The sequence below is a fragment of the Prionailurus bengalensis genome, chromosome D3 (genome assembly GCF_016509475.1).
Source record: "Prionailurus bengalensis isolate Pbe53 chromosome D3, Fcat_Pben_1.1_paternal_pri, whole genome shotgun sequence".
Taxonomy (NCBI): Eukaryota; Metazoa; Chordata; class Mammalia; order Carnivora; family Felidae; genus Prionailurus; species Prionailurus bengalensis.
The window spans coordinates 77,443,885-77,470,333 of record NC_057356.1 but is presented as its reverse complement, the minus strand read 5'-3'; the positions used below and the strand labels follow the sequence as shown (position 1 = coordinate 77,470,333).

The 26,449-nt window shown below is 48.0% G+C and overlaps 1 protein-coding gene across 1 annotated transcript in view; it reads right to left on the bottom strand.

Annotated features, from left to right (window-relative positions):
• LOC122470018 (O-acyltransferase like protein-like) overlaps positions 1-5,410 on the bottom strand; it is a 54,633-nt gene extending 49,223 nt beyond the window's left edge. Inside the window, exons 1-3 of the mRNA XM_043557182.1 lie at positions 5,374-5,410; positions 4,035-4,174; positions 2,645-2,723 (exon numbers count right to left, since the gene is read on the bottom strand). Of these exons, the coding sequence (XP_043413117.1) occupies positions 2,645-2,723; positions 4,035-4,174; positions 5,374-5,410 (256 nt within the window). The remainder of the gene's footprint in view (positions 1-2,644; positions 2,724-4,034; positions 4,175-5,373) is intronic.
• Positions 5,411-26,449: the final 21,039 nt, after the last annotated feature.

The following is a 26,449-nucleotide window of genomic DNA, read 5'->3' as shown; positions in this document are numbered from 1 at the left end:
TGCTCCCAGGATTCTGGCTCCCTCTGTCTCTGCCCCTCCCCTGCTCAGGCTCTCTCTCAAAAAATAAATATAAACATTTTTTTCAAAAGGGTTTAAAAAAAAAAAAAAGCTTTGGGGAATAGCTGACAAATCCTTTCCGGATGGAGACCTTTTCTCCTAGGCAAAGAAGCTCCCACTTCTCCCTGCAGAAGCTGGAGAACAAAGCTTCCCTAATATACCCACCCTATCAGTCAGCCCTGCCCTCCCTAAGCAGGACCCTTCCTTTTTCCGGTTCCTCAATGACACTCATCAGAATATCTTTGTATCCACAATAGCATGGAACCTTCCACTTTATTCTAATGTCCACTCTGGCTAACGAGCTTAGCATTGGCCAGGAAAACCAGGCTAGCTGATAAATCTCTTAAATAATAATGAACGTTAACTCAGACTTGGCGAGCCATTTATTCACTCGAACTGCTAATTGAATAACGACTCCACGCATTTATCTTTGTTGCTAGGCTATTTGTGGCCTATCCAGCAAGAATTGAAATTGAAATTTAATTTATAACAATTGCCTTTCTTTTCAACAGCACATAAAATATTTGGCCGGGTAGACAGACCCCGTACCGGAAGCTATAGGGGGGATCATAAAGTCAGAGGACAATTTAAGCTTATTGAAAACTAACTGCAACATCGACACTTGAAAGATTTTAAATATGTGTGTGAGGTTGTGATATAATAAGAAATCTAAATTTGGTCTTCGTCCCGGGTTCCTGGCACAGAGCTCATAAAGCCCTTGGAATTTCCTGAGTGACACGGGTGGGAGGAGTGTTTGTTCTCATTCATAATAAGCCCCTTTCAAGCAGACTTGAGTTGATGCCTAATAAAGTGACTCTGGGGGGCACCAGTCGGGACTAGAAGATTGGAGCCTTCAGCCCATCCCCCACCTCTGGAGGGAGAGAGGGACCGGGTTGAGTCAATCACCAATGGTCTGTGATTTCATCAACTGTGCCTACCCGTTGGGGCGCCTGGGTGGCTTAGTCGGTTGAGCGTCCGACTGTGGCTTGGGTCATGATCTCCCAGTTCGTGGGTTTGAGCCCCACATGGGGCTCTCTGCTGTCAGCGCGGAGCCCGCTTCGGATCCTCTGTCCCCCTCTCTCTCTGGCCCTCCCCCACTTGTGCACGCGCTCTCTCTCTCCCTCTCTCAAAAATAAATATTAAAAAAAAAATTGTGCCTACGTAATGGAACCTCCATAAAAGTCCTAAACAAAGCGGTTCAGAGAGCTTCTGGGCTGAGGAATACGAGGTGCCGGGATGGGGGTGCACCCTGAGAGGGCAGGGGAGCTCGACGCCCCTTCCCACATTCCGTGCCCTGCGCAACTCTTCCATTTGGCTGTTCCCGAGTTTTGTCCTTTATAACAAGCCAGTAATAAGTAACAGTAAAGTGTTTCTCTGTGTTCTGTGAGCCAGGATAGCAAATTCGCAAACCTGGGGAGGGTACAGTGGGGACCCCTGACTGGCCGCTCCATCAGACCGAAGTGTGGGCAACCTCGGGACCCACTACTTGGGACTGGTGTCTGAAGTGGGGGACGGTCTTGTGGGAATGAGCCTTTGACCTGTGGGGTCAGCACGGCCTCCAGGTAGTTCGTGTCAGAACTGTACAACGTGAGGGGGGCACCCACGCATGTGGTGTCCGAAGTGTCCTGCGGGTAGAGAAATAGTGTCTTCCTTTTAACGTGTCATGTTAGTTCTCATTTGGACAACCAGAATAAATACAAGAGATGCTAGTAGTTAAACTTCTGGGCTTCAAAACTCTTCCTTTGAAAATTCTGAAAGAGAGGAAATCAACCCAGCGTCCATGAGGACTCAAATGTATTCACTCTGCGAGGCGAAGGTCAGAAGCGACCACAAGGCCGCGGGGAGCTGGAGTCACGCGGAACTTCGTTGTCCACCCCTCTCCCTGCAGAGGAAGGGATTGAGGCACGGGGAGTGGGAGCGATTTGCCCAGGATCACACAGCTGGGAGGTGACGACTCGGAAAAAACGCGGGGGTCCCAGCCCCGAACCCTCGTAACACATTGGCGTCACACGATCCCAGTTCAGAATGGCCTTCTGGATTTGGCAGCTGCCAGACTTCCACACGCGGGCCACAGCAGAGAACAGTCACAATATGGAACCGGATACCGCCCCCCTCCTTTCTTCAGGCCGAACCAGGCCACTGTGGGTGAGGGAAGATTGTTGAAATTTAAAATTGTATTGTGCAGGGGGCGCCTGGGTGGCTCCGTGGGTGGAGCGTCCGACTTCGGCTCAGGTCATGATCTCGCGGTCTGTGAGTTCGAGCCCCGCATCGGGCTCCGTGCTGATGGCTCAGAGCCTGGAGACTGCTTCGGATTCCGTGTCTCCCCCTCTCTCTCTGCCCCTCCCCCACTCACGCTCTGTCTCTCTCTCTTTCTCTCAATCCTACCTCCATCCTCCTTCCTACCTACCCCTTGCCTATTCCAACACCTCCGTTGCCAAATCCCCCAAACCCCATTATTCTCACTCAGTTTGTTGGCCTTAATCAGGACGAAAGGTTAGTTCGTTCCTGAAAGAAGGGCCTTTCTCGGCTCCAAGGAGTTGGGGGTCTTCAAACGTTACGCGGAGACAACAGTCTCACTAGGACCTACCCAACCGAGACATCACGGTCACGTCCTCTTCGGTGCAAGAATCAGGGACACACACTCCCACGCTGTATGCAGCTCCATCCTGAAAAACACGAAGCCACAACGTTCTTTCGTGTTGGTGCTCGTGACACATGCACACGATCATTTCTAAGGCTGGTGTTGTGCTGCCCAAGAATTAAGATTAGGACGGGGGGGAGACAGGTGTCGAAAGACGTGCGCTGACATCTTTGGAGATGGCTTCCCCATTACAGGGTGGTTCGAGTAAACCTGCAGAAGGTCAGATGCACTTGTATTTACATCAAAGTACGCAGCTGATTAGTTTAAAAGCCGCCACCAGTGCGGGGTAATCCGCCCCCCGTTCACCTCTCTCCCACAGGGCAAACTGTCCTAGGGGTCGACGGTCCGTAGGATTTTCAACAGAATTCCCACGTTGCCATCTCTTTGTAACAGGACACGGCATATCAAATAAAGATTTTATTCATAAATCAAGCCCATGATGAGAATGCCTATCCCAATGAAGGAAAGATCAAATTATAAATAAAAATTTCCGGCATGCTGCTTCTAAACATGCAATTTACATGATTGCATGGGCCTGGCCTTTGGCTCTGATATCAAAACCATTAATCTGCTTCGAAAATAGGACGTGACATTTATACACGCTGATTAAACCCTCAAGCAATCATTGTCACGGCCCTCCGGGGGACAAGTGGGTGAGAATCTCTCGATGGCCAGTGGTCAACCATCGCAAGACCGTTTTATAGCATTAATATCAGAAAGCTATTTTATATGACTGTTTTTAGCCAACGTGTAATGTATTTTCTTCTAGTGTCGTGTACAACATCATCAAGCCTATTTTTGTATCAAATAAGAGGCTGTGCTGTCCCTGGTTTTATTTTCCAGCAGCGAAAGAATTAACATGCCTTGCAGGGAGTCAGCCCTGTGACCTCAGTCAACTGATGTACTGATGTGTTCACAGAAGTCCGGGCCCGTCTCACGCACGTGTCTCAGAGCTCTGTTTCTGGGACAGGATTATGGGTAATGGGAAGTCTCCCCTCCCTTTGGTATTCCCCAGATGGTGAGTCAGGAGTTGATGCCCAGAAACATCGGCTGGGGCTTGACCTTGGATTCCTCCTGAAGGTCGTCCAGAAGTCTCGCCCCCGTACAATATGGCGGGAGGAACATCTGAAGGTCTGTGTGGAATGCGGACAACTGCCCTCCTATAGTGTCGCACACTCCGAACATGCAGGTGCGATTTAGGTGTAACTTTTTGCAAAACGTCGTAATAGATTTGGGGGATGTTTTGTTAAGAAAAGCAACCGACGGGGCTGTCTGGGGGTCCCGGTCACGAAGTTCAGTTGTCCTTGGAGAGCACGAGGGCAGATCCCGCACTCACCTGCAGGACCTGAAACTTGCAGTACTGTCCTTGGAAGCGTCCCGAGGGAGCCCGGGCGGAGAGGCACTCGCTGTACGATCCCAGCCTGTCCACGTTTCCGTTAAGAATATTGCTCCCAAGCTTCCCCACCGAGTCATACACTGAATTTCAAAGCAAAAGAAGTAGGCAAGGTTAGCTTCTTCGCGTCACTTTCAAATGAATTTACAGGCACTCAGCTCCGCCTTCCAGAACCATCAATCTGAGATGACAGGGGGTGGGGAGGGGAGTGAGGGGGTGGGGAGGGAGTGGGGGGGGGGTGGGGAGGGAGTGGAGGGGGCGTGGGGGGGGTGGGAAGAGAGACAGATGAATTCAGAGGCCACTCTTTGAGCCTGCGTTTTGTGCCCACAGCCCCATCTTCACCGAGGGAGAAGAATGATACAGGTTCTCGTGTGGGTCGCCCGGTCTGCTGCTGAAAAAAAATGAAGAATTTGAATTCTTTTAAATAATAGATGCTTTGGGGCGCCCGGGTGGCCCAGTGGGTTGGGCATCCGACTCCAGCTCAGGTCACGATCTCACGGTTTGTGAGTTCGAGCCCCGCGTCGGGCTCCGTGCGGACAGCTCGGAGCCTGGAGCCTGCTTCGGATTCCGTGTCTCCCTCTCTCTCTGCCCCCTCCCCGGCTCGTGCTCTGTCTCTCTGTCTCTCTGTCTCTCTCTCTCAAAAATAAACATTAAAAATTAAAAAATAGGGGCGCCTGGGTGGCGCAGTCGGTTAAGCGTCCGACCTCAGCCAGGTCACGATCTCGCGGTCCGTGAGTTCGAGCCCCGCGTCAGGCTCTGGGCTGATGGCTCGGAGCCTGGAGCCTGTTTCCGATTCTGTGTCTCCCTCTCTCTCTGCCCCTCCCCCGTTCATGCTCTGTCTCTCTCTGTCCCAAAAATAAATAAAAAACATTGAAAAAAAATTTAAAAAAAAAAAAATTAAAAAATAAAAATAAATAAATAAATAAATAAATAATACGTGCTTTGAGGGAGTAAAAAGACATGGCTAAAAATCAGTAGCTTTTCTTTCTCCCTCCCCCCGCCATACAGCCAAGAGACAATATTCAGTCTTTAAAATTTTTTATCCAGTTTTGTGGGACCTTAGACAGTTAATCTTGTTTGTTTGTTTTTACCCTCAAGAGCAGAACGGTGCAGTCATCAGCTGCACAGTTAATGACACTCTTCACCCTGGTCCTGCAAAGTGCTCCTTTTTTTGGTTCATGTTCATGTATGTCCTTGTGGGTCCTCGTGTCCTTCATTCTAAATAATCCACTTCCTTTCATTTCTTCCCGCTCCCCCTTCCCTGTTACCCCTACCCCCGTACGCTTGATGTCTGTGCTTTTATTCGTAGGTGTCCTCATTTTGTGCAAATGTATTTATAATTTATATACGTGACTTTGTGCTTCAGATCTGTTTCTACACGGGTCGTGCTGTGCTACGTTTGAGGTGTTTCTTGTTACCCTTATGGCGTTCCTGCGCTCACCGAGTCCAGACCTTCTCACCACCCGTAATAATTCATCAACATCTCACACTTCGCTGTTCCCTGGGTGATGGACCCAGACGGCCTCCGACCCACAGAAGCACCCAGAGTGTCCCCATACCGACCTACGTGAGGCTTTAGCTCTCACATACACGCACCAGTGAGCGGGGTTGCTGGGTCATAAGGTAAACCCCTACTGGTAATTCCCACCAGCCTGTGCTCCAGAGCGACTGCCCCAGGACACCCTCCGGGTGGATGCTGATTCCTGCCTCGTTGCCTGCTCCAGCTTTCTCATTTTTGGCAATTAATGGACGTAAAATGCCATCCGATTGTTGCACCTTTCATTTCTCTGATTGCAAATCAGTTGGGATGTTTTTGTTGGTCAGCCGGCCATTTAAGTTTTCTCTTCTGTTTTCCGCTTGCAACTCTTTGCCCGTTTTTAACGGATTCGCTCTTTGCTTTGCAAGAGTTCCTGGTTATTCTCTATATCGGTCCTCGTCTACCTGAGTCATTGAAGGCATTTAGTTTCAGTTATCTGTCAGTTCCTTATCCCCGGTGCCCTTTGCCGGACAGAAATCCATTCTTTGGAGCCCCTACTTTCTGTCCTGGTCTTTGAAACATCTTTGTTCCCGTTGAGACGGGCCACATGGTTGGCAAGGCTAATGCAAAACGAAGTGCAGGGTTCTTGTTTAAAAATTATTAAGAATTTCGAGGGGCGCCTGGGTGGCTCAGTCGGTTAAGCGGCCAACTTCGGCTCAGGTCATGATCTCGTGGTCCGTGAGTTCGAGCCCCACGTCGGGCTCTGTGCTGACAGCTCAGAGCCTGGAGCCTGTTTCGGATTCTGTGTCTCCCTCTCTCTGACCCTCCCCTGTTCATGCTCTGTCTCTCTCTGTCTCAAAAATAAATGTTAAAAAAATTTTTAAAAAATTATTAAGAATTTCGAGACAGTGACAGCAAATCGCACTGAAAGCAAGCATGGGGCCCACGTAAGTGGGGGTCCTATGTGACTGCAGAGGTCACAAGCCTATGAAGCCAATAATAAATAAATGAATAATAACCATGTGGTTTTTATTATTATGGATTTGTAGTATTTTGAGTATTCCGCCTTTCATTTTCTTTTCAAAGTTGAACTAGTTAATTGGCACACCATTAAGCATTCATACAAATTTCAGACAGTTTGCATTCAGAAAAAAATCAGGAAACGTTTATTGAGCCCCTTGAAACATCCAACTAGAATAGTGACTGAAATTGCTTCAAATTCATTGATATATGGGGGAAGTTAACATCATTTTTTTTCTTTTAAATGTTTATTTTTGAGAGAGAGAATGAGTGGGGGAGGGGCAAAGAGAAAGGGGGACAGAGGATCTGAAGCGGGCTCTGCGCTGACAGCAGAGAGCCTGATGTGGGGCTCGAACCCATGAACCGTGACATCAAGACCTGAGCCGAAATCGGACGCTTAACTGACTGAGCCACCCAGGTGCCCCGACATCATTTTTGTGTTAAGCCATCATTGGATGTCAGACAATTTACCCCAGCTCTTTTGCGTCCTTACTTAAAATTTCACATTTTTTCCTTGGTCATCTGAAAACAGATTATATAAACAATTCCCAGATAGTGTAGAGTTGGCTATTTTTCTTGGTGTTTTATTTTCAAATATATCTTCCAATTGATTGTTGCGGGTGTGGAAAAATGCTACAGATTTTTATAACTGGTTCTGGTCTCTGGCCCATATGCTGAGCGTTCTGATTAGTTTCTCAGTCGTATTTCTTCCTCATCAATTCTTAGGCCACATTTTTTTTTTGTCCTTTTCTCGTTTTGGAAGCAAAGCTATGACCGAATTTATAAAGCGTGGTACACAACTTTCGCCCTTTTTATTTTCTGGAACAACCATGATACTGGTTGCCAGGGGTCGGTGACAGCGGAGGGAGGGGCTGTGCACACCTGTAAGGTGGCAACACGAAGCAGATCTTGGTGGTGATGGAAAGTTCTGGGTCTTGACCGTGATGTGGGTTATGAAATCTACACATCGCTAAAATGGCATAGAGCTATACACACGCATTGTACCAATGGTGATTTTTTTTTTTATAGTGTACTAGGATTATGTTCAATGGCAACCATCTGGGAGAAGTGAATGAAAGATAGGGGACCCCTCTTATTCTGTGTTCGTAGATTCTGGGTTTTTTCATTTGGCATCCCTTCATCATGGGCCCAATATCTGTATTAGCTATATTTTCCTTTTTTCTATATTTGTGATGCTCTGACATTTATGGCCTCCGTGGCCATTTCTAGGGCTAGCCGATTCTTAGAGACAGCAAATGCTTCCCCACGTGGCCCCCGCAGCGTGGCAGGCCCCCATCGTGGGAAACGTAATAAAAATCTTTCAAGGGCATTGACCTCTCGATGTTGGCACTCAGTCACCTCCATAAATTATAACCTGCACGTACAATTGATACACTTTGTATCATCTGAGCAACTTTCTGTAAATCCATCGTTATTTTTTTTTTAAAAAAGAGGTGTTTTAAAAAGTAAATGTTGGGGGGCGCCTGGGTGGCGCAGTCGGTTAAGCATCCGACTTCAGCCAGGTCACGATCTCGCGGTCCGTGAGTTCGAGCCCCGCGTCGGGCTCTGGGCTGATGGCTCAGAGCCTGGAGCCTGTTTCCGATTCTGTGTCTCCCTCTCTCTCTGCCCCTCCCCTGTTCATGCTCTGTCTCTCTCTGTCCCAAAAATAAATAAACGTTGAAAAAAAAATTTTTTTTTTTAAAATTAAAAAAAAGTAAATGTTGGGCAGCTTTTACATCTTTTGAATTTTTGATTCTGACGGCTGGTGTTCTCATTGTCATCCAGAGTTTTAAGTGCTTTGTGAGTGTTTGCTGTTAACCTTCCATTATGGTGTCTTTTTGTCACTAAGGATTCCCCAGTAACGTTACTGGGTTTCCATTCGCGTAGGATTTCTCTGTTAGTTCTGCTTTTGTCCGGTGTCTGACTATCTTTCTTTCTGGAAATGTTTCCAGTTTCCTCGTTGTTTTTCATGTCCTTAATTTTGGGTCTGTCCTGACCTGTATTGTAGTCCGATGTGAATTTTCTTCATCAATCTGGTTTGGTGTTCTATAAACCACACCGATCTGACTTCTTTTCTTCATTCTGGAGAGAATACCACTACCATTTGCTCGATATCCCCTTCCTTCCGCTTGTTTGGTTGTATTTCTCCTTCTGACGGCACTTCTGGCCTCAAAATCTCTTACGTTTTCTTTCCCAGCTCTTTATCCTTTCCGGCTACGCTTGGAGGGAGAGTTCTCTTAAATGGATCTATCCAGCCCCTCGTGTTCCTTGGCCCCCATCCACCTTACTATTTACCCCATCCACTGTGCTGTTCACCCAGTTCAACTCTTTTTCCTCCACCCATCTCTCTTGACTGTACGATTTCTTATTCATACTTTGTATTACCAATATTTTCCGCTAGCTCTCGGACTGTATTTATTGTGTTTAGTTTCAACCTCTGATGACCCAGCCATTCCAATAATTCAGCTTCACGTAGTACACAAATTTGTTCAATTCGCTGTCAGTAGCTTCAAGAATATCGTAAACAGGATACAGCTGGGTTTTCTTTTCAGTGTGATTAATACGGTCCGGTTGATCCCTTTCCCTTAAAACCCCCTGGCATGACCTATGCGGCCAGAACCACGCAGTGTGCTGACAAGACCAACAGGGGGAGTCTGTTACGTGCCAGGCGCTGTTGTGAGTGCTTTCTGTCCACTGTCTCACATACCCCTCGCACAATCCTACGGGATTACGAGTAACTGTTTTAATCTCCATTTTACAGATTCGACGCCTGAGGCACAGACGTGGTAAATAACGGAAACAGCAACATACATCTACCCCTTTTGAATCGCTCACGAGAAGCAGAGCCGGGCGCTTCAACCAGCTAGTAAGGAGCAGGGCTAGGTATTCAAATCCACCCTGATCGGAACCCATCGCACGCAGAAATACCCTGGGTTTTTTGGTCAGTTTGGTCTATAGGTTCTCATATACAACTGAAGGCAGCGACATTCTTTGGAACGAGCAGGGAGAAAACTCCACAAACGGGTTGGCAAATGACCCATCTCTTCTGGCATTTTGGTCTTTGTCTTCACTCATAACGGGATTCCTGCGAGTTAGCCTAAAAATCGGGGGAAGAAACTGCATTGTGCTTACATGTATGCTTTTTTTTTTTTTTTTAAATAATAGGTCATTTTGAAAACCTCCTGGCCATAACTGGGCAAAACAGTCCTTGATGAGCAATCCGGGGGAACCTGACTTCCGCCGCGAACTCCTGACTCTTCTGGGCAGGTCTGTCGCTCAGGCCACTTGGGCTCAGCCGGCAGGTGTCTGTTTCACTGGCCTCTTTTATTCTTTTTTAATCTTTTTTTTTAATGTTTATTTTTGAGAGAGAGACAGAGAGACAGAGTGCAAGTGGGGAGGGGCAGAGAGAGAGAGAGAGAGACACACACAGAATCCGAAGCAGGCTCCAGGCTCCAGGCTCTCAGCACAGAGCCCGACGTGGGGCTCGGACCCATGAACCGTAAAATCATGACCTGAGCTGAAATCGGACACTTAACCGACTGAGCCACCCAGGCGCCCCTTACTGGCCTCTTTTAAATGGTGCTAAGGATTCCAGGCTGTTGCCTCTTCTGGGGGCGACTCTATCTCTGACCACACTCAGAACCTTACAGCTGGCATCCACTCGGCCATTTGTAGCCAGTAACTATCTTTTATAAATTTTTTTTTTCAACGTTTTTTATTTATTTTTGGGACAGAGAGAGACAGAGCATGAACGGGCGAGGGGCAGAGAGAGAGGGAGACACAGAATCGGAAACAGGCTCCGGGCTCCGAGCCATCAGCCCAGAGCCCGACGCGGGGCTCGAACTCCCGGACCGCGAGATCGTGACCTGGCTGAAGTCGGACGCTCAACCGACTGCGCCACCCAGGCGCCCCAAAATCAGTAATTTCTTAAAAGTCAAAGAAACTAATTTATAATTTGCAAAGGATATACACAGGCGACTCTTAGAGGAGGAAATCCAAGTAACCGATAAATACGCGGAAGTTGTTTGGTCTCACCAGCAAGCCACGATGAGGCCTCATTCTTTACCCATCGAACGGCTACAAAATGATGAGGTTGATATAATTACTGTTAGTGAGAATGTGAAGAAATGGGTCTCTCGATTTGGCCTCTTAAAAGCTATTCTGCCTCCTAACAGCACCTGGACGTGAGGAGAATTACCACTCCCCAACCTAATGCAGTCCTGACAGAAAACCAAGGTGCTTTTTCCCGTCACTACAGAGGCTGACGGGGTCCTTGGAAGCTGCTATCACTCTGCCCTCCCACTCTCCGTGACAGGAGGTCAACCCTCTCCCAGGACTCGTGCAGAGTAAGTGAGTCAAGGCCCAGATCAAAGCTTGGGCCTCGTTCACCTACTGGTAGTGGGCTGGGGGGCTGTAGAATGGGCCGACCGCCATGGAGTCTGTCTGGACCTGACTGCTCTAGAGACCAGTTCTGGGCCCAGCAGGTCGCTGGCCCCCTTCTCCACCCTGTGAGCTGCCCCGGAGTCGGCCAGTTAAACTCCCCTTTCTGCGGAAGCTTGCCAGAGTTGGTGTTTGTGGTTTAACCAAAGACTCCTGCCTAACTGATCTCCCCAGGGACCCAGCAATTCAACGTCTCAGACTCGGCCCCGGGGAAACATGTGTGAACACGCGATTGCAAGATGGTCGTAGCAGTAAGGCCTCTCGAGGCAAAAAAGTAGACACAAACTATTAGGGGGAGCCACGTGAAAATTCCATCGCATGGGACAAAAACAGTTTAATGTCAGCAATGTCAAGTAGTTCAACCTCTATCGGGAGAAGGTTGTATGAGCTATGGTACTTTCATATTCCATAATGCTCTGCAACGACTAAAATGAGATAGATCTGTATTTGTTGCTGTGGAAAACGTACCAAGACATACTATTCCGTGGGGGGGGGGGGGGGGGGGGGGGGAGTTGAAGGTGGCTCAGTCGGTTTAGCGTCCGCCTCTTGATTTCAGCTCACGTCATGGTCTCGTGGTTCATGGGTTCGAGCCCCAAGTCAGACTCTGTGCTGATAGTGCAGAGCCTGTTTGGGATTCTCTCTCTTCCTCTCTGTCTGCCCCGCCCCTGCACAGGCTCTCTCTTTCTCTCAAAATAAATGAATAAACTCGATTTAAAAAAAAGGTTCAAAAAAGGTTCAAAATTTAAAAAAATAATAATAAAAGTTCAAGAACAATAAATATATTTTTCAATTTTATAAAACGAAACAACATCTCTGCAGGCTTACGTACACAAAACTGCAAGGAGAAAGTTCTGGAGGGTTCTAGAAGGATATACATTCATTGTTAAGAGCTATCATCCAGGAAGGGGACTAAGAATTAAAGGAGGGAACAAAAAAATAATGAAGCTCTGTATTATTTCGATTCCTTTACAGGAAGAATAGGTTCATATATCCTTTAGGAAATACAGTATATGTAAACAAAGTCTTAAAATCAATATATTTGTTTAAAAAATTCTTCAGTGGTATTTATTTCATCGTCTGGAGTAGGAGTTGGCACTCTGCGGCCCCGTTTTTGTCCGTAAAATGTTATAGGAATACGGCCACCTCGTTCGCTTACGTGTTGTTAACGCTGCTTTCTAGATACAGAGTTCAGCAGTTGCAACAGAGGCTATGTGGCCCACAAACCTGAAATATTCGCTCTCTGGTCCTTTAGAGGGAAAACGGCAGACCTCTTATCTACAGCTGTGATTCCCAACCCTGGGCCCACATGAGAATCCCCTGGGGCATCTTTAAAAAATAATAAGACCCAGGTCTACCCTCGCAAAGAGTGGCTTAACTGGTCATTAGTTGTTTTTGAAACTTTCCCAGGTGACGCTCTGTGCAGGCAGGCTCCACTGCTCTGATCTTTAGGATTAATTCCCGACTCCTGAGCGTGGCTTAAAAGGCCCTTCGTGACCGGACCTGCCTCTCCGGGCTCACCCTCCCACGCCCACACCCATTTCCGCTGTTCCTTTATACAGAATGCACCAGGCCTGCACTTGTCTGTTTTTCTGCCTGGAATGTCCTTCCTTCCTGTCTGCCTGGCAAATGCTGAATCATCCTTTGCGTCTCAGCGGGAGGATGGTCTCCCCCCCCCAGGAAGCAGTCCAGACTCCTGCTTAGTGTATCACCCTAAAAGGCGTGTAATGGTTCACCTGTCTGTCCCCGCTGTGTGGGAGGGGTCATGTTTCCATTAATGGATATCTCAGAGGAGCAGTTGGATAAACATTTGCTGGATTGAATTAAACGCTGAAAAAATGAAATTCGAATGCCCGAAATCCAGCTCCACGGATGAACGTATTTTGAAGTCCTCCGTGTGTCAAGAAAACCAACGACCATTTAAAAAGCCAGATGTATTTATTATAGATAAGCTAGCTGATTCCCCAATCCCTTTCTCTATCACTGAGCATCCCAAATGCTGCAGCCTGAAGTCTAAGGATCTGGAACTAAAAGTGTCAGAGGAGATAAAAACAAGAGAGGTGTCGATACTGAGCCTGACTTTACCCAGATAAGACTCTAAAGGACAAATGTAGAGGTATACCCAATTAATCCGCTCGAGAAGATTAAATTCCACTTTTTTGGGTTTTTTTCCAGTTGGTGTTCTGCCTTGTAAAACTGATTGGATTCATGGCTTTCTGGCCAAGGTTATTTCGTATGCTGTGCAAAGTTTCAATTGCATTTGCTTCCCTTCTGATCATGAACTCAAATGGACAATTTGCCCTCTAACTGCTTAATCGGTTTTTTGTCAGGAACCAGAGATGCTGGGCCTTTGGTCCCATCCGAATAAAAATACATCGTGATTGTCTCGGGAGGGAGGGATAGAATAAACTCATGATTAATCCCACCTGCTGCTTCAAATCGCACGGCAGCCGTGCCACGTTTTCATTTCCCAAAGATGAAAAACAACTCGTTTCAATTCTGCTGGACTGATCGGCAGGCAAATTTGCCTTCTCACATGGTGGTGATGCTACGTGGACATCGAAACGCAGAGCTGATTCATTTCTGGGTTTGAACAGAGGAAAGACAGACCCTGGTCAGTGGTCTTATATTTTAAAAGATGGCTGCACTTACACGATGAAGCTGAAGGCGGCAGAAGATTCTAGAATGCTAAGCCACAGATAAATCTTGAAAGCAATCATCATCTACCGCTTTAACAGCAAATATTTATGAAGCACCTGCCAGATGGCTGCGTTACGTTGGAGAATTTTAAAAACCAGAATTGAATAGCCCTTGCACTGTGGCTAATGATACAGGGCATACACATAAAATGCTAGCTCTCTGTTGCCAGGATCTCCTTGTTAGAAAGAGATCTGAATGTGCTACCAATCTGATAGCCAAAGTTCCTAGAGCAGCTGTTTACAAACACCTTCTGGAAGTCCCCCTTGCGTCTGGTCAGCTATTCATCTTGGAGAACAAGAATAGCAGGTGTATTAGTTTCCTGTGACTGCTATTACGCATGCCCACAAACTTGGTGGCTTAAAACCACAGATATTTGTTCTCTCACAGCTTGGGAGGCCAGAAGTCCAAAATCAGTATCCCTGGGCAGAATTCAAGATGTCAGCAGGGCCACACTCCTTCCGGAGGCTCTAGGAGAGAATCTCTTCTTTCCCCTTCCAGCTTCTAATGGCTGCTGGCAGCCCTTGGCTTGAGGCCACATCACCCCGATGTCTGCCTCTATGGTCACATCACCTCCTCCTCTGTGCTCTGTCCCCCACCTCTAAGAGCACACGTGAGTGCACTTAGGGCCCATCTGGATAATCCAGGATACTCTCCCCATCTCAAGTGGGCAAGGACCAGTTTCTCACATTCACGGGTCCCAGGAACTAGAACGTCGATGTCCTTGGGGGGCCCGCGTTTCAGCCCGCCCCAGCATGGATGGATGTGTCTGAAACCCAGCTACTCTAGAGATCTCAGTGAAACCCGCCGTGTCACCCTTTTTCTAAGGTTTTCTTGGTTTCAGCCTCTTTCCTGTCCCTGGCTCTAGCGCCGGTGGAGGGGCTGACCGTGAGTAAAATGCCCTCCGCACCGACAGGCGGGTGAGACGACAGGCCACGTCTGAGAATCCAAATCAAGTGGACGGTCAGTCCCCCCATGATGACAAGAGAACAGAGGCTCAGCTCGAGCCAGTGACCGGCTAGCCCAGTGAGTGCCTCCCTACAGACTGCCTCCTGGAACTGGGTGTGACCCCCGAGCCTTGCCTTCCAGGAGAGAAGACGAGACACACGGAGGAGACGCGAAATAACCGCTCCAAGAGGGAAAAGATGAAGCCAAAGGGAGTCAGCGGTCAGGGGAAGAAGCCCAGCGACCCCGCCAGCAGGGTGGCCTGAGAAGCGTGTGACATAGGGACCAGGGAGAAGGGACTTGAGGGGTTAAACATGGCTAACGCACAAGCAGCTGCTTGTGGACGATTTCAAGGATGTTATGAGATCAGAGAAAACAGGAAATGAAAAGCCCTGCAGACTGCTTGGGAGCCAGAGGCCCCCCGCCCCGACTCTGTCCCTGAGGGATAAAGTGCAGGAACACGCAGACATCACGTGAACCCAGGAGGGTCTCCATATGCCGAGCGCAGTTTGGATTCCGTAGAAATAGCTCCCCCCGAAGGGCCTCTGCTGCAGACGGTGTTACAAATGGTCCGGGTGGATGGAATGAAACGGCCGTGGGTGGGTCCGGTACATGTCAAAGAAAATGAGTTCCAGGACCTACCTGAGACAGCTTGTTCTGTTTTGTTTTTCATCTCAGAAATAGATGCATGCTTTGTTGTTGTTGTTGTTCTGGAAGGTGTGTTTGGGGGCCCATCGCTTTCTGTGTTCGTGTCCTGGTGCTGTCCTAATTTCCACCAACTGGGTGACTTACACCCAGAGAAATGTATTGTGCACCGTTCCGGAGACCGGAAGTCTGGAGTCAAGGGGTCAGCAGGGTTGGTTCCTTTTGGAGACTCTGAGGGAGAATCTGTTCCTGCCTCTCTCCTAACTTCCAGCGGTTGCTGGCGATCTGTAGTGTTCCTTGGCTTGTAGATGGCGTCCATCACTCCGATCTCTGCCTCTGTCATGCGGCAATTGTCCCTGTGGCTCTCTGTGTGTGAATTTCTCTCTCACAAGGACACCAGCCGTTATCTTAGGGCACTCCCTGACCCAGCATGAATCTCGTTCTAAGTTGATCCCATCTACAAAGACCCTATTTCCAAATAGGATCACATTCACAGGTACCAGGGGTTAGGATATCAACAGGTCTTTTTGGAGGACACGGTTCGACCCACAACACTCCCCAAGTGGGTATTCTAATCCAAGCCAAAGACGCTTGTGTGACCTGGCAGGGGACGCCGTGGGCCTGGGGAGCAGCCGTGCGTTCGGGGAAGGTGTGAAAAGTTTACCAAGAGATGGGATCCCATCTCCTTATGTGGAGAATCAGACAACCTGCTGGGCCATGGCAAAAGACCTGTGGAAATAGCCAACCAGGTGTCTACTAGGACCAAAGAACCAGAATATGACTTCGATATCTCCTTTTAATAGAGCTTCCATTATGCATTCTGGTCATCTTTTCATTAAATTATACACATATATAACAAACGCCTATATAAAAGGGCGTAAACCACAGGCCTTCGCTTCCAGGCGCCCTTCCTCCAGAGAAAAGACAGGACAGGACAAGATATTCAGACAAGAGACATGAAATCACTATTCTAGAACATATATAAAGCCAAAAGAAGTCCCCGAGTAGAACAACCCAAAGGGATATATGGATATGTAGACACAGCTCTAAATAAATGAATGCTAAATTAGTAGGGATCACATATTCACTAAATTCTATAAATTCACCATTCCATACTATGGTCCAATATTTAAAACACAGCAAGAAAAACAAGGAGGTATGGGGGGCATAGAACAGAAAGTGGTGACCGAGCTGTGTGGCCAAACCAGTGACAGTGAGCTTCCTGCACATTTGTATGAGTTTCCTACAGCCGCTGTAACACATTACCAGAACTTTGTGGCTTCAAACAACATAAGTGTATTATCCGACAGTTCTGGAGTTTGGAAGTCCAAAACGGGCTTTACGGAGCTTTATGGGTTGAACTGTGTTTCCCCCAGTATTCATTTGTTACTGCCCTAAGCCTCAGTATCTCAGCCTGTGACTATCCTTGGAGATAGGGCCTTTTAAAAAGGTGATTAAGGGCTGCCTGGGTGGCTCAGCTGGTTAAGCATCTGACTCTTGGTCCCAGCTCAAGTCACGAACTCAAGTTTCGTGAGTTCAAGCCCCACGTCAGGCTCTGCACGGTCGGTGTCCATATAAAAGGATATTTGGACCCACGGAGTGACACCAGAGAGAAGGCGTCATCAGCCATCTGCAAGGCAAGAACAGAAGTCTCCGAGGAAACCAACCCTACCGGTACCTTGATCCTGAACTTGCAGCCTCCAGAACTGTGAGAAAATTAATTTCTCTTGCTTAGGCCCCCCAGTTTGTGGTACTTTGTTACAGCAGCCCTCACCAACTAATCTGGGGGGTGAGGTGGGGGGTTGGTTTTTGTGTCTACTTTTGGGAACTTGTCTGACTTAAGTTTTTACCAGTAATTACCGGTAAAATTGACATCCCGATTTTCAGCCAGTCATCACAATGATCAGAATCACACAAGAAGCTTCTTTGAAATTTAGATTCTTAGGTCCAGCTCCTGGAGGCTCAGCTAGCAGTTGGGTAGGGGCTCCAGCAGCGGTGGTAGATGTCTCATAAAGGGCTGTCTACCCCAAATGAGAACGTGTCTGTATATCATATAGAGAGATTATTATAAGTTATGCCGATACAAAAGATGTGTGGCGCGCTGTATTAATTTGCTCCGGCTGCCATGACAAAGTACTACAGATGAGGCGGCTTAAACAATGGACATGGATTTCCTCACAGTCCTGGAGTCAGAAGTTCAAGATCAAGGTCTCCACAGGGTTGGTTTCTTCTAAGGTCTCTCACCTTGACTTGTAGATGGCTGTCTTCACTTGGTCCTTCTGGGGGGGTGTCTGTGTTTTCAGCTCCTCTTTACAGAAGGGAAACAGTCAGACGGGATTAGAGCCCACTCTCATCACCTCATTTCAACTCATCTACGGCCTCCTTAAAGACCTACCTCCAAATAGAGTCACATTCTAAAGTTTAGTTACTTATTGAGAGGTGGGTGGAGAGGGGCAGACAGAGAGGGAGAGAGAGAATCCCAAGCAGACTCCACGCTATCAGCACAGAGCCCCACGCAGGGCTTGATCTCCCGACCGTGAGATCGTGACCTGAGCTGAAATCGAGAGTGGGATGCTTAACCGACTGAGCCACCCAGGTTCCCCTAGAGTCACATTTAAAAACAAAGTACTGGGGTTAGGACTTCACCACATGAATTTGGGGGGTTCAGCCCATAACACACCAAATAATTCCAAATTATTGGAATTCCAATAATTCCAAATAAAGTCCAAATAACAATGAAATCAACAATATGCCTTATTATTAATTCCACATACAGCCCATTGACTCTCACTGATGTTTGCCAAACTAGTACCTGTAGCCAACCTGTGGTTTCCGTTGACCAATGAGTGTAGTCGGACATGAATATTGGGTGATATTTTTGTCCACACGAATGAGTAATACGGATGCGAAACCAGAATGATGTATGTCAGAACTTCACTCCATTGTCAATGACGTGAGCAATGTTTTTGCTGCATCGGGTGACAGTTTTCATCAAGTGCTATTTACAACGTGATGGCACAGACATGACACGTTTTTAAGTTGAACGTGCACTTGTGACATTATCTCCACCAATTTCTTAAGCCCAGATGGTCAACAAAAACGCTAGAGCAAGCCCTGACTTGACTTCTGGACAAGTCTGCCAACTTCTGGAGTGAATATACTTAAGCCACAGTTGACCAGCCCCCAGCCTGAAGCTCCTGAACGTGAGCTTGGCAGACGATGGGCCTTGGCGTAGCAGCACGTTCCCGCCATACGAGCACAGCAGGTGCAAGCATCTTCAAGAGCGCGGATAATTGTGAAGTGTAGTAAGGCAATCAGGAAGTGGTGAACTTTGAGTACGAGTTACTTTTGTTCTTAACGTAATTCATTTACTTGGCGCCTGAAGTGATTCAACCCTTACAAGTAACCGTGTCTGACAACCGGCTCGGAAATCTCACAAATGGCTCTTGGAAGCCAGTGCAGACTGGGGGCGGGAATCAAAACATTTTTAAAGCTGCTGCCGATTGCCAGAGTTTGGGACACACAGCCTCTCCATGTCACAGGTGAGGAGAGTCTAGTCTGGCACAGTGGGGGGCGCCTGGGTGGTTCAGTGGGTTGAGCGTCCGACTTCAACTCAGGTCATGAGCGCTTGGTTCATGGGTCCCAGTCCGCATCAGGCTTTCTGCTGTCAGCGCAGAGCCTGCTTTAGATCCTCTGTCCCCCTCTCTCTCTGCCCCTCTCCCTTTCCCCCTTCCCCTCCTCTCTCTCAAAAGTAAATAAACCTTGAAAAAAAATAGCAAAGTAACGTCGCTTGGGCGAGACCAAGCACACGGCTGGTTACTGGCCTCCACGGATGAGAGCTCAGATGTCAGGACCGCCAGCTTAGCACAATGTCTGCGGGCCAACGGCCTGTCTCTCAAATGTGCCTCGTGTACCCCCCGATGAGGGAAGGCACAAATGGAAAGATGCACGTGGTCAGGTAGAGAGAGAAAGGGGAAGAGAGAGGGGAGTGATCACCGTGGAGGTAGGGCATCCCAGACAGGGGACCGTCTCGGAATTAGAAACAGATGCGTTTAAGGAGGAAGGCAGATAATGGCCTAGTGCTCGAGGAGAAAGACAACTGAGAGGAAAAAAACCGATTAACCCGGAGGAGGAGGCCAGCGATCTCTTCCGGTGCGCTGTCTGTATGGGAATGAACGCAGGCAGTGGGTTACGGAGTTTAAAAAACAGGGCGAGAGCGGGGCCTGGGTGCTCCGGCGGTTAAGCACGCAACTCTTTTTTCTTTTTTAAGTTTATTTATTTATTTTGAGAGACACGGAGAGAGCGCACGCGGGGGCGGGACAGAGAGAGAGGTGAGAGAGAACCCCAAGCAGGCTCCGTGCTGTCCGTGCAAGCCCGATGCGAAGCTCGACCCCACGAACCACGAGATCGTGACCTCAGCCGAGACCAAGGGTCTGTGAAGCATCCAACTCTTGATTTAGGCTCAGGTCATGACGTGACGGTTCATCCACACCCTTCAATGCATCCTTCCCTCTGCATCCGGCTCTAACGTCAGCCTCTCCCCTGCTCGGACCAGGAACGACTCCGGCTCCCCTCTGCAAGATCAACATCCCTGCCCGAGAGTTTCGTGAACCCTCTCTCCCCCACTCGACTCCTCAGACCCCCGCCCATTTTCCGAGACCCTGCCACTGTCACCTCCATGCTTTGGGTTGGGGAGGGGCACTTAAAACATTACTATGTGACATTTAGTACGTTCAAAGGGCATAAAGAAAATAAAAAACACCAGTGTTCCCACTGCCCAGCTTGCAGAGTGAACCGTGACCCATTTGAAATCTGACGGGACCCCAGTCGCATCCCCGGCCTGACCGGCTCCCACTCCGAGGCAACGTCCAACTCGATTTGGAGATTATCGTTCTTCCCTATCCCTCTCCACTGCCCTACATACACCTGTCTCCCTGAGCAACACAGCACCTTAACCGGCACGTTCGACACCTTTTCATACCACATACATTCTACAACTTTCATCCTTTTTCACTATTTTTTTTTTCTTGTCTCTCTCATGGCTCATCTTAGGCAGTGATTGAAAGCGCAGGCTTGGGCATCGGATAACGCGGGCTCACATTCTATCTCTACCCCTTACTTTGGGCAAGATACGTTACGTCTCTGTGGCTCGGTTTTCTCATTTATGAGACAGAGGCAACGCCCTGCTCCCGGCCGGGGCCGCCCGGACTCAGTAAGACATCCCTCGCCCAGGCTGGGAACCGTCCTCCATGGAAAAGTGCTAAGTATTGACTCATCATTTTTCCATCCACATGACGGTCAGGAAAACCATGCTGAGAAGGAAGGTCCAAACCACAACCGGTGCCCAGAACTGTCGGGCAAAAGGTCAGAGCCACGACATCCCGTGTTTTCTGTGTGCGTTACAACGAAAATCAGTTAAAACAACCACAGGTAGCATCCGTCTATTAAATTAAGGCGTGGTTATCTATTATCTATCCCATTTATATAAATCATTTGATTCTTTCTTGGGCCATTCACCTTTGGGAGACTTTTTTTTTTTAAGTTTATTTATTTATTTATTTATTTGTAATCTCTACACACAACTTGGGGCTCAAACTCACGACCCTGAGATCAAGAGTCTCATGCTCTTTTAACTGAGCCATCGGGCATCCCTCAGGGAAACTTACTTTACCTAAAAAAAAAAAAAGATTTTCAATTTTCAGGCCCCTACGGACAGAACATTGTTGGTACATGACCAGAGTGACTTCCAAGGCAAATAAAGTGTTAACGAGGCTGTGATTAATGATGACGCCATATGCCATCACCTCATCACCAGTAATCTCAGCCAGTCCCTGTGCCTTCTGGATTTTCTTGGCCGCCGGACTTGGCCCGGGTTGGTCAGAACGTTCCCTGTCGATTTCAGCAAGTGTGGGAGCAAAACATAATCCATTCCAAAAGGGGATTTGAAGATGGCCATTGAATTAGCTAGACTGATATTTTTTCCAACGTCTCCTTAGATATCGGGACACACAATCCAGTGTAAAATGCCAATCGCTTCCAATCGGGTGCTATTTTGAATTGCCCAATATTAGATCAAAACATTTGTTTATCTTTATGATGTGTATTTGCTACTGTTTTCCAATACAAAATAAATTAGTCATGTGTTCAAACGGAAATGGAAATTGCCGTGGTAGTTTTTCTGGCGTTGGAAAGAGTTTTTACTTTTCTTCTTGTTAGTGGTTTCCATCAGCATCACAAATGAATCATTCTCCCGGAGAGGTTACCCCATTGAGAAAGAATTTGATTTCCTGCCCCTTTCTGGCGGGAGGGTAATGGGTCCCTTAACTGTGAGAGTAATTTTGGGAAACTAACAGACCATAAATCATGGCGGCCTGAAGTCTGTCCCTATCACAGGCAAAGAAGCTTGGCTATAGTCGAGCTTTTTCCAGCTTGGGCCAGTGCCTTCACCAACACACTCCGCAAAATTTATTGTCAAGTACATAATGGGTCCAACTTGTTCCCTAAATACTGTAATGAAGTAATTCGTTATCAAAACCAGACTCGACATCTAGAAAAAGAAGTAAAGTTATCTCCTGTGACGGCAAAACGCTACCAACTTCAGTAATGGTGACAGCATAGCATCTTACAACTTCTCAACAATTCTCATCTTACTAAGAAGCTGGTCCTCATGAGATCCCTTCTGGCTAGAATTAAATACCACTTCCTCTATGGCCTTGTGCAATAAAAATTCCTCCTCCCTCCTTGATTCCTGGAGCGATCATGTAAATTGAGGCTCGTCCTGTCTTCCCTGTTTGGTTCTGTTTTTAATTATCAAGAGGTTTTCCAGATTCCTCCCCGCGCAAACCTCAGATTGCCCTGTGTGTTCACCTACCCAACAGGACAGAAAAACCTACTTACTTCTCAGAGCGTATTCTTTGGGCTCCACCGAATTCAAGTCGGAAAGGAATTCGTCAGTGTCCTGCATGCATTTGAGAGAAACGTTTCCTGCGGGGAGCGCAAAAGGTAATTGCAATTGAAAAGACAGAAAACAAAAGAACAAAGTCAGGACCATCGTTGTCCCTTAACCTGTCAGGATAAAACTCCCCTCTTAGACAAGGAGGCTTATATTTATGAAACACTCGTCTATAATATGTTGGGGGGGAAATGTGACATTGCTCCGTCCTTAACACGCACAGACAAGTTGTGTGTCCTCAGCCACCTGCAAAGCAGCGGAGATGAGCAAACCATGGAAACCGATTTATACACAACTTGTTATTGTTCACTAAACTCGCACTGTGGATATGGGGGCCGCTGAGCACCTGGCTTCCTTTAGCTACGCAGATTAACATTGCCAGCTAACACGGATATGCTAGATTTTCCCTGGCTAGATGGTCTTGTGTGTTTCTCTGGGTTTAAAAAATTTACCGAGGATGTTAAGTGGCAGTATGTGGTTTTTTTCCAAGAACGATTGTGAACCCAACCTATAAAACTTACTCGGATAAATCAGAAGCCAGCAAGGGCTTCCTCGTGATGGTCTGGACACCCTATGTGTCCGGGGATGGGTCTGCCGGACTTGAACGCGATGTGGGAGGGGGAGTGATGAACTCCCCCGCGGAAAGAGACGGCGTTACAGGGGGACGAGTAAGTTCCTGCACCCTCATGTGGGGGCTTAGAGCACACATCCTGGGAAGGACATTATGCCGACAGGAGACCAGGGTAGCGCTACTCACCTACTTGAAGAACACGTCAAATGCGCGGCCCTGGATTTCTCGTGGTGTAAATATCCTCTTTCCAGAGAGCCTTTCTTTAGCTAGTAATCTCCCGAACTGCATTTCAAACGTGAAGCAAACCTCGTTTCACACCTGTGGGTGGCTGTGACTTGCTTGTACTTCCTGCTCCGTGGCCCCACGGAAGCCTCTAGCATCTCAGAGCTCTACCCTTCGTCTGAGTCCACTGGAGCTGCTGTCACAAAACAGCACGGACTGGGTGAACAACAGAAATCCACTTCTCACACTTCCGCAGGCTGGGAAGTCCAAGATCGAGACCCCAACGTGGTCGCATTCCAGCGAAGGCCCCTTCCGGGGCGGTCGCCCCCAGAGCCTTCTCCCTGCGCCCTCGCATCTCTTCTATAAAGATGCGAATTCCATTCATGAAGGCGTCATCCTCAATCACCTCCAGAAAGCCCAGCTCCCAAGCACCATCATCTCTGGGGCTTAGGATTTCAACATACGGATTTGGGGGTGGACGCAAACATTCGGACCGGAGCGCCCGTCCTTACGTACGTTCCTGCGCTCAATGCTGTGCCCTGTCCCCGGTGCCCGACTCCAAGCCCAGCTCCTCTTAGGCATTACCTTCCTACTGAGTAGGTTCTTCTAGTCCATCCTCCTGGACTCTCCTCACCTCCCCACGCTGAGGACTGCTGACCTCTGTGTCTCTCTCTCCTCCAGCCTGGAAGCTCCATGAGGGCAGCCACTCCGCCCTTTTCACGCTTTTCCGAGAGGCAATTTACACGCTAGCCGAGAGCAAAGTTGACCCTTACCTACTGGGTGACCCCAGCAGTCTCTCTGCCCAGTTACCTCATCTGGAAAGTTGGGATAATGGTCCTGACCTCTTGGAGGTATTTTGAGATTTAAATAATACATTTAAAGTACTAGGAGAGGGGCTCCTGGGTGGCTCAGTCGGTTAAGCGGCTGGCTCTTGATTTCAGTCCAGGTCACGATCTCACGGTTTGTGGGTTCAAGCCCCGTGAACCCGTGTCAGGCTCTGTGCTGATACCGAGAAGCCTGTTTGGGATTCTCTCTCTCCCTCTCTCTCTCTCTCTCTCTGCCCCTCCCTGACTCATGAGCGTGCTTTTTCTCTCTTAAAAATAAATACACTTTAAAATAAAATCTTTTTAAAAATTCGTTTCTTGAAAAAATGGATTAGATCACATTACCAAGGGACAGTCTTAACACAATAAAAAAGAACTTTCTAGTAGCCCAACCTCTCCAAAGATGAACGGGGCTCTTTTATACAGTATAGATGTCTCCAACCTGGGAAACGGTCAAATACTGGATGGACCCCGGATGAGGGTGTTAGAGAAGAGGTCCAGCATCCCATGGGGCTTATACCAATGACCTTGAAGGTCATCTCTGACCTTGAAGGTCTTCTCTGACCTTGAAACCTTCCGAATCTTCCTTCAAAATTATTGTCTGCCATCAAGGCGTTGGTTTGTTACTACGCACGTCTGAAGTTGCCCTTGAATTGAAGTAGAAAGTTCAATGCAAAATAAATGACCGATAACAGCCAACCCGGAGCGACACGGAGAGAACAGTAACTTCTACTTAAAAAGGGGACCTAATCTGGCACCAGAAACAAGGGGTCAGGGATTAACTGCTTCGGTTTCCCCATCTGTGAAGTTGTAAAATCATGGCTCGAGCAGTTGTTTTCTAGGATTAAATGGGAGGTCCTGAGTCACGAACAATGTGAGTTAGTAGTTATTAGAGCTCTCCGTTCCAAACGTATCTCGCGCACTTAACTATCTTCCTACATTTCAAAATAAGGGTGGTGGAGGAGGCTGGATGACACTAGAGGTTCAGGTCATTTGGAAATTTAAGAATGAATAAACAGAGGGGCGCCTGGGTGGCTCAGTCGGTTAAGCGTCCGACTTAGGTTCGGGTCATGATCTTATGGTTTGTGGGTTCGAGCCCCGCATCGGGCTCTGTGCGGACAGCTCGGAGCCTGGAGCCTGCTTCGGAGTCTGTGTCTCCCTCTCTCTCTGCCCCTTCCCCTGCTCACGCTCTGTCTCACTCTGTCTCTCAAAAATAAATAAATGTAATAATAGTGATAATAATAAAAAGAATGACTAAACAGAAAAATCTCTGACACCAGAATTGATTTCCACCTTGTTGTCCATGGTCTAGTCACTCAAACTAGGAGCGGTTCTGCTCTTGTTATTGTGTTAAATACTCCAGCTTTCATCAACCGGGGGAAATATAATGAGCAGAACCCACGTCCACATTTTTTTAAATGTTTATTTTTGGAAGAGAGAGTGAGAAAGCAGAGGAGGGGCAGAGAGAGAGGGAGACAGAGGATCTGAAGCGGGTTCTGCGCTGACAGCAGAGAGCCCAATGCAGGGCTTGAATCCACAAACTGTGAGATCATGACCTGAGTCGAAGCCAGAAGCTTAACCGATTAAGCCACCTAGACACCCCCACACATCCACATTTTAATCATTAACAATAAAAACCATCTGAAATGACTTTAAGGGGCACCTGGATGGCTCAGTCATTTGAGCCTCTGACTTCAGCTCAGGTCACGATCTCGCGGTTCATGAGTTCGAGTCCCACATCAGATTGTCTGCTGTTGGTGCAAAACCTGCTTCAGATCCTCTGTCCCCCTCTGTCTCGGCCCCCCCTCCTGCCCCGCTTGCACGCTCTCTCTCTCAAAATATAAACATTAAAAAAAAAAAGATCTTAAAATCCCACGTATGTAAAAAGGAAAAAGAGGCTCTTACTTGTGGGTAATAGCTCAGGACTCTTCTAATGCCTGTCCCAATCTCTGAGAAATAAAATTATGACTGATCGAGGCTCAAGGGAATGTGGTTGTTTTAGGATGACCTTGTAGGCACCTGTTTCACGCAAGGCGATGTGTTGGGCGTAAACACGGAACCTGAACAGAAAGAACGCCTTCCCTTCCTGAAAGCAGATCTTTATCCTTTCCTGCGGCCGTGGCAATCAGCTGATGCCACCATTAATGCCACTGTCATCTCGTTCAAGTAACTAGCTCTCCAGGAAAGGCCATTCGGCCGCCTTCATCTGGCACTGGCTTTGAGAAAACGAGGATTTGTCTTTGCCGACAAGAATAAAGATCAACCTGATGGAGAAAACAGAACCGGCACCTGCTGCTCTCAGGCTGCAAAATGGAAAACGCCTCTTCTGAGGAAAGGATACGTAGCCACAGATTACAAAGCAGGCAGGGTTCGCGCAAAAGCTCCAGAGGACGACGGACAGTTGACAAATAAGATGTGATGTCAGGGGTGCTAAGTGCCGGGAGGAGAGATACCGCTGGGTAAAGAAGCAGAGAGAGGGGCCCCGGGGTGGCTCAGTCGGGTAAGTATCCGATGTTGGCTCAGGTCACGATCTCGCGGTCTGTGGGTTCGAGCCCCACGTCGGGCTCT